The 7,883-nt window shown below is 55.5% G+C and overlaps 2 protein-coding genes across 2 annotated transcripts in view; one reads left to right on the forward strand and one right to left on the reverse strand.

The window, feature by feature from the left end:
* CUNH9orf116 (chromosome unknown C9orf116 homolog) overlaps positions 1–480 on the reverse strand; it is a 2,549-nt gene extending 2,069 nt beyond the window's left edge. The window contains exon 1 of the mRNA XM_015830501.1: positions 309–480. Within this exon, the coding sequence (XP_015685987.1) occupies positions 309–457 (149 nt within the window). The 5' untranslated portion in view covers positions 458–480. The remainder of the gene's footprint in view (positions 1–308) is intronic.
* A 3,273-nt stretch (positions 481–3,753) lies between these two features.
* LOC107301252 (28S ribosomal protein S2, mitochondrial) lies at positions 3,754–7,383 on the forward strand. The gene is made up of 4 exons (XM_029287104.1): positions 3,754–3,802; positions 3,904–4,008; positions 4,170–4,299; positions 6,717–7,383. Exons 1-4 carry the CDS (start codon positions 3,754–3,756, stop codon positions 7,333–7,335), a joined length of 903 nt encoding a protein of 300 aa, XP_029142937.1. The 3' UTR covers positions 7,336–7,383.
* The last annotated feature ends 500 nt before the right edge of the window (positions 7,384–7,883 follow it).

Raw genomic sequence — 7,883 nt, forward strand, 5'->3', positions numbered from 1 at the left:
CCAGCCATGCTGAGGGGAAAGGGAGAGGTTTCCAAGCTGAGCCAGGCTGGCTCAGGAATTCTGGGAGTTGAAGTCCACGAGTCATAAAAGAGCCGAGGTTGCCTACCCCTGACCTAACCAATCCTCCCCCCCCTTCGCTCACGGCCAGGAGCCCGTCCTTTGGCCCATCAGGTCGGCAACTTTGCGCCCATTTGGGCCAAACCGGACCAAGACGCCCCTCCCTCCCTCCCTCCTTCCCGCCACGGAGGAGACGCGTGTCAGACCCTCCCCCGACCTTGCGAGCTGCGGGCTCCGGCCCTTCCGCTCACCTGTAACCTCGAAACCATCCCGGGTGGTTGAACCGGGCAGGTAAGTCCTGGCTCACCCGGTATTGATCGCTGGTTCTCTGGGCTGAGCTGCCTTCCTCCGCGCTGCGCAAGGCGGCAACGGCGGCTTCGGGATCCGGCTCCTCGGCCATGAGAAGGGCTAGGCGGGCGGGCGGGGGTCGCTCAGGGAAAAAGCCCCTCCGTCCGAGGGAAGAGAAGAGCCTGGCGGAGGACCCGCCCGGTACCCAAGCGCCGGCTTTGGCGTGGAAACCAAGCTCAGGTTGCTAGGAAACGCAGCCCAGGTTGCTAGGAAACCAAGCCCAGGTTGCTAGGAAACCCAGCCCAGGTTGCTAGGAAAACGCGCGGGGCATCCCGGCGCATTTAAAGCAAGAGCAGCTTGCCTGCAACAGTCCGGAGTGGCGACCCTTGATGGGGAGAGGGGGGGAGGCAAAGGACGTTGAGCCCCCCACCCACAAACAAACTGCCATCTGTCAGAAATGGCGTAGGGCAGGGGTCTTCCAACTTGGCCCTTTTATGACTCGTGGACTTCAGCTCCCAGAATTCCTCAGCCAGGCACGCGTGCCTGGCTGAGGAATTCTGGGAGTTGAAGTCCACCAGTCATAAAAGGGCCAAGTTTGAAGCCCCCTGGTGTAGGGTCTCCTGCTTGGGTGCGCAGGGGAGGAGGGGTGTTGGACTAGATGACCTACAAGGTCCCTTCCAGCTTTCTTTGAGGAGCAGGAAGCCAATCCATCACAGGAGACCCCCCAAAGTGAGAAGGGTCCTTAGGAAACCATCAGCAAAACTGACCCCTTTTCCCCAGCATCCCAGGACAGCCTAGTACAGGGGTAGGCAACCTCGGCTCTTTTATGACTGGTGGACTTCAACTCCCAGAATTCCTGAGCCAGCATGGGGAAAACTTTGGCCCCTTCCTGACTGGTGGACTTCAACTCCCAGAATTCCTGAGCCAGCATGGCTCAACATGGAAACCTCTCCCTTTTCCCTCTGCGTGGATGGCTCGGGAATTCTGGGAGTTGAAGTCCACGAGTCATAAAAGAGCCAAGGTTGCCTACCCCTGGCCCAGTAGTTTCCAGAACTGGGTCCCTCCTCTTCCCTCCTGGCTCCTCTTCTTTGCACAACCCAAAGCCCAGACGTCTTATCCCCCCCCTCGCCCTCCCCTCCTCAAGACTTCCAAAGGTCTTGGTGCTCTCTGAGCTGGGCTCTTTTCTTGCAGCTCCAAAGGTGCTTTTTTAAGGAGGCAATTGGACTTTTTTTCTTTTTTCTTTGAAGACGTTTCGCTTCTCCTCCAAGAAGCTTCCTCAGCTCTGACTGGAGGGGGGGGAATGGAAAAGAAAAAGAAAAAAAGAAATCCCGTTGCCTCCTGAAAAAGCACCTTTGGGACAACCACGACCTGGATGAGGGAAGATCCCCATCCAGGGATAGGCAACCTCGGCTCTTTTATGACTCGTGGACTTCAACTCCCAGAATTCCTGAGCCAGCATGGCTCAGCTTGGAAACCTCTCCCTTTCCCCTCAGCATGGCTGGCTCAGGAATTCTGGGAGTTGAAGTCCACGAGTCATAAAAGAGCCAAGGTTGCCTACCTCTGGTCTAGACTCTAGGCCACTTTATGACTCGTGGACTTCAACTCCCAGAATTCCTGAGCCAGCATGGCTCAGCTTGGAAACCTCTCCCTTTCCCCTCAGCGTGGCTGGCTCAGGAATTCTGGGAGTTGAAGTCCACGAGTCATAAAAGAGCCAAGGTTGCCTACCTCTGGCCTAGGCCTAGGCCGCTTCATGACTGGTGGACTTCAACTCCCAGAATTCCTGAGCCAGCACGGCTCAGCTTGGGCTGGCTCAGGAATTCTGGGAATTGAAGTCCACAAGTCATAAAAGGGCCAAGCTTGAAGACCACTGTTCTATTCCATGTCTCTACTGCATATCAAAATAGAAGAAGAACCAGCAGATGGTTTATCAAGATAAGTCCTATTTTCTTGAGCAGTTGTGGTGGGCCAGCTTTAGTAAAGGTTTACCAGATTTATGTGTTATTGCTAATAATTCCCTCAGATCATCTAGCCCAGGGGTAGGCAACCTCGGCTCTTTTATGACTCGTGGACTTCAACTCCCAGAATTCCTGAGCCAGCACGGCTCAGCTTGGAAACCTCTCCCTTTCTCCTCAGCATGGCTGGCTCAGGAATTCTGGGAGTTGAAGTCCACGAGTCATAAAAGAGCCAAGGTTGCCTACCTCTGGCCTAGGCCTAGGCCACTTTATGACTCGTGGACTTCAACTCCCAGAATTCCTGAGCCAGCATGGCTCAGCTTGGAAACCTCCCCCTTTCCCCTTAGCAGGGCTGGCTCAGGAATGCTGGGAGTTGAAGTCCAAGGTGGCCTACCCCTGCCATAGACATTATTCCTGCAGCGGACGCTGGGCGGAGCCATTCGGGGGGCGGAGCCACCGCGGCTCGCCCCGACGCGAAGGAGAACGAGCTGCGCATGCGCCCGCAGCCGACATGGCGGCCTCCAGGCTCTTATGGCGGACAGGTGGCCGGGGAAGCGGGCGGCGTTCGGGCGGGGGGATGGCCGAGGGGTCGCGCGGGAACGGGGCTGCGGCCGTTGGCCCGGGGAGGAGGGGGGGCTTCGGCGCCCGGCGGGCTGGGGGTCTGTAGGCCCGGGCGAGTCGGGGCGCGTCTTGCACAACCCCGACGTGATGGGGGGGTCTCTGCCGGGCCCCGCGCCCCCGTCTCCGCCGCTTTGGGCTGGCTTCCTTTGCGCCAGCAGGTAGTCCTCAACGTACGGCCACAACTTAGCCCAAACCCTCTGCCGTTGAGTGAGACATTGGCGATGTTTGGTCCCGTTTTACGACCTTTCTCGCCACGGACGTTAAGCGAAACACTGCAGTTGTTAACGTTAGTAACGCAAGTCGTTAAGTGAAGCTGGCTTCCCCCTGGGTCGCAGAAGGGGGATCACGTGAACCTGGGACACTGCAACCGTCATAAGTATGAGTCAGTTGCCAAGTGTCTGAATTTTGATCCCCCGGCCGTGGGGATGCTGCCGTGGTCGTAAGTGTGAGAAATACCGCCACGTCAGCATTTTCCGTTGATGTTGCAACCTTGAACCATCACTAAGTAAGCTGTTGTACGTCTAGGACAGGGGTAGGCAACCTTGGCTCTTTTATGACTCGTGGACTTCAACTCCCAGAATTCCTGAGCCAGCCATGCTGAGGGGAAAGGGAGAGGTTTCCATGCTGAGCCATGCTGGCTCAGGAATTCTGGGAGTTGAAGTCCACGAGTCATAAAAGAGCCAAGGTTGCCTACCCCTGGTCTAGGACTATTTGCCCAGCCTGCCTTTCCTGCCCCCCTGCCCGCTTTGAGATGCTGGACTCCAACTCCCAGAATCCTCCGGCCAGCCTGAAGTTCAGCATCTTAAAGGGGGAGACACGGGGAGGGGGCTGCGGTATGGCAAACTTCAAGAATCCCTACGATTGTGGGGTTCACAAAAACTGTGGTACCTGCCCCCCCATTCCTGTGATTGACATAAGACAAGCTGGACCCCAGAGCCATCTCCTGCTTTTCTTCGCCCCCTTCACTCCTCCCTCTCCCCCGCAGCAGCCCTTCGGCCCAGCAGGTGTGGGAAAGTCGTGAGGTCCACGTCCGGCCTCCTGAGGCACCACGGGACCCTCTCGGTGGCAGCAGTGAGCCGGCCAGAGGATGGTAAGTCTCTCCAGGGCTGGGGGCTCAAAACGTTGAGGAAAGCAAGGCGTGGGAGAAGGAAGCCAGTGTGGAACTGGTAGCTGCGTGTTTGCCTGTGGGGAAACTGAGGTCTGATTCTGGTGGCTGCTTCTCCTTGAAGCTGTGCTTGGTTTCTCTTGCAGATATCGAGGAGAGGCTCCTGCAGGAGCCGTTGAAGCATGCGGACTTTTTCAATCTGCAGGAGCTCTTTTCTGTGCAGGAGCTCTTTGACGCTCGAGTCCACTTCGGCCACAAGAAGAGCAGCCGCCACAGGTCAGTTCTTGCAAACCACGACAAAGCAAACTCCCTGGCTAGGTTCACACAAAGCGCTGGATTCTCAGCCTGGACTGCCAAAACATAGTTGCCATGTTTTGGTTAGGTCTAAAGCAGGGGTAGGCAACCTTGGCTCTTTTATGACTCGTGGACTTCAACTCCCAGAATTCCTGAGCCAGCCATGCTGAGGGGAAAGGGAGAGGTTTCCATGTTGAGCCATGCTGGCTCAGGAATTCTGGGAGCTGAAGTCCACGAGTCATAAAAGGGCCAAGGTTGCCTACCCCTGGTCTAAAGAAATAAACCCTGATGGGCTAACAGGCAGCATGCAGATTTTGTACCCTCATTCCCACAACCATGGTGCCACCCACTGTAGCCTGGGCTAGCACGTTGTTTGAATCCAGCCTTTGGGTCAGACCTTCAGAGCCAAGCATTGCTCACCCAGCTTTCTTGCTTTTCTAACTAGGATTGTCCTCAGATTTTCTTGAGATTCAGTTAGGATAGGGATAGGGATAAGGATAAGGATAAGGATAGAATAGAATAGAATAGAATAGAATAGAATAGAATAGAATAGAATAGAATAGTAGAATAGAATATCTTTATTGGCATTGTGTAATTCACAACAAAATTAAGTTGGTACTTTTGGCGTGTAAGCGATGGGTAGATATGTGTTTTACTTCCTTCCCACCCCACTCACTGATAAAATGCAGTTGGATATTTGGGGGGCTGAGATGTTAGTTATCTCTGTTAGATGTTAACAAGGTTCAGTCATTTTTTTGCAATTTTGTTGGCAAAAAAAAAGTCGCAAAGTGGGATCGTACGACCACAGGACGCTGCAACCCATCCTAAATGCAAGCCTGTGGCCAAATTCCCCAAATGAGACCATTGACCAAGGGTGGCTTGTAAGTAACTTTGATTCTGTTGTCACTTCAAAGGATCGTTAAGCCACCATTTTGTTCATCAGCTACCTGTAATGTATGTGTGGATGACCTTGGGGAAGGAGGGAAAAAGTCCACCGCTTTCTGGGTTATTCTTAGCCCAGTGGTGGCGAACCTATGGCACGCGTGCCACAGAAGGCACTCAGAGCCCTCTCTGGACACGCGTGCCCTGCCCCGGAGATGGCAACAGTCCCTCTTCAACCAGCCGCCTGCTAACTGGCCGAGGTCCCACATGGCCGGATGCATCCCGGCATGGCTGGTTTCCCTCCCCCCCCCCGTCCCATCCTTCCTGGCCTCGCATGCTCTCCTTCTCCCGGGGATGACCCACTGCATCACCTCCTCAGCTGTCGGCCGTCCGTCCAGCTTCTCTGAACTGCTGGCGGTGGGCTGGGGAGCCCCAGATTGCGCCGGTCGAGGGGCCGGCAGGCTGTGGCTGCTGACGGACACTGTCGGCCCCCATGCGCTCGCTGGCCTCTGTGTGTGGGGGCTGATGGTGTGTCAGAGAGCAGCCGCCCCGGCCCCTACCTCACCTTGCCTCACCTCGCAGGATGAGCCTCCTGCCCACCGCCCCACCTGCCAAAGACCCCCTGGATCTCCCCCAACCCTGCCCGGCCCCCACAGGTGTCCCTCCCCACGAGCAATATCAAGGTGACCACGCCCACCCAGTGGGCCACGCCCACCTGGCACCCAACAATAAATAAGTGGGTTTTGGGTGGCAGTTTGGGCACTCGGTCTCCAAAAGGTTCGCCACCGCTGTTCTTAGCTCTTCAAGGTAGGCTGGACTATAGGAAACCAAAGTCCCACGGATCAATATTACTTTTAGGTCAGACTGACCTGGCAAGTCTCCACGTGCGTCCCCCATCTTGCTTTTACCTTTGTGACAACGAGGGGGGTGTGTGTCTGGCTGAGAGGCTTTTACGGTTACGTTCGTATCCTAGACTTAAATTTCTGTTATCTGCCTTGGTAGCTATTCTTCCCCTTGTCCTTCAAGGCCCAGGCCCTCTTTCCACAACAGTTCATTTAGTGACCGTTCAGAGTTACAAGAGCAGTGAAAAAAGTGACTTAATGACGGTTTTGCACACTTACGACGGATCCGGTGATCAAAATTCGGATGTTTGGTAACTGGTTCGTATTTACGACGGTCACAGCGCCCCGGGGTCAGGTGGTCCCCTTTTGCGACCTTCTGACATGGGGGAAGCCACACTCACTTAACAACCATGTTACTAACTTAATAACTGCAGTGATTCACTTAACAACTGGGGCAAGAAAAGTCGTAAAATGGGGCAAAACTCACCTGGACGGATCTTCCACTTGGCAACATAAATTTCCGGGCTCCATTGTGATGTATGTTGAGGACTTACATCTCTCACAGGAGGGTGGAGGGGGCATCCTCAGATCGGCCTGTAGTCCTTGTTGCCTCTTGATGTGGCCTGGGGGGGGCGGCTTCAGAGCCCCCGGTGAGTCTGGCTCTTTCCTCCGCAGATACATGGCACCGTATCTCTTCGGCTGCCGTTTGGACCACGACATCATCGACCTGGAGCAGACGGCGCAGCACCTCCAACTGGCCCTCAACTTCACGGCCCACGTCGCCTTCCGCAAGGGCATCATCCTCTTCGTCAGCCGCCATCGCCAGACTTCCCACCGGGTGGAGACGGTGGCCAAGGAGTGCGGGGAGTACGCCCACACCCGCTACTGGCAGGGGGGGTTGCTGACCAACGCCCGCATCCAGTACGGCGCCGGGGTCCGCCTGCCGGACCTCCTGATCCTCCTCAACACTTTCAACAACGTCTTTGACCCTCACCTGGCCATCCGGGATGCGGCCAAGATAAGCATCCCCACCGTGGCCGTGGTGGACACCAACAGCAACCCCTCCCTCATCACCTACCCCATTCCGGGGAACGACGACAGCCCCTCGGCCATCCACCTCTACTTGTCGCTCTTCAAGACCACCATCTTGAGGGCCAAGGAGAAGAGGAGGCACCTCGAAGCTTTATTCCGGCTGCAGAAGAAGTCGGCCAGCCCCAGAGGTACCACCCTTCGCCGCCCGACGCCTAGGGTGGATGAGGAGAAAGAGCATTCTAGCTCCTCAAGCCAGGATTAGTGTCTGCATACCTGCCGGACCGAATCTCCCGTTCGTCAGCCTTCCTCTACTACAGTGATTCTCAACCTGGGCAACTTTACGATGTGTGGAGTTTGGGAGTTGAAGTCCACACATCGTAAAGTTGCCCAGGTTGAGAAACACTGCTCTACTACAAGGCTGGGAAGCAGAGGTTGCAGATCACAGCCTTCCTTCCCATTAACTCTTAGGGATGCTGCGACCTGTAGTTAATCATCTGGAGGGCCAGAGGGTTCCCCCACCCCCCCCAGTTCTGTTCTATGTTGATGCCACTCGCTTTACCTTTCCACTTCAGTCTTCTCTACACCTTGTGAGTCGCCATTTTGTAAATTACGAATGTCACTGGACATCAAGCTGCACCAAACGCGCAAGAATTGGCAGCTGAAGTGCTGGGGATCAATTGTGATCTGGACGGCGTGTGGTCCTCCTTCTTCATTGGTTTCCATATCACAGCTTGGTAGAAGATGAACCTTGACTGGCAGAGAGCCCTGGTCAGATCCAGGAGTGTGGATTGGAGAGGCTGTGAACCACAA

Source organism: Protobothrops mucrosquamatus, unplaced genomic scaffold (genome assembly GCF_001527695.2).
Source record: "Protobothrops mucrosquamatus isolate PMUCROS unplaced genomic scaffold, P.Mucros_1.0 scaffold11008, whole genome shotgun sequence".
Classification (NCBI taxonomy): Eukaryota; Metazoa; Chordata; class Lepidosauria; order Squamata; family Viperidae; genus Protobothrops; species Protobothrops mucrosquamatus.

Bases quoted from the DNA above. Each gene is read 5' to 3' on its own strand.
- LOC107301252 (XM_029287104.1), top strand. From the start codon at position 3,754: ATGGCAAACTTCAAGAATCCCTACGATTGTGGGGTTCACAAAAACTGT. The intron at 3,803-3,903 runs GTACCTGCCCCC...TCTCCCCCGCAG, and splicing joins TGGGGTTCACAAAAACTGTG to CAGCCCTTCGGCCCAGCAGG. The intron at 4,300-6,716 runs GTCAGTTCTTGC...TTTCCTCCGCAG, and splicing joins AAGAAGAGCAGCCGCCACAG to ATACATGGCACCGTATCTCT.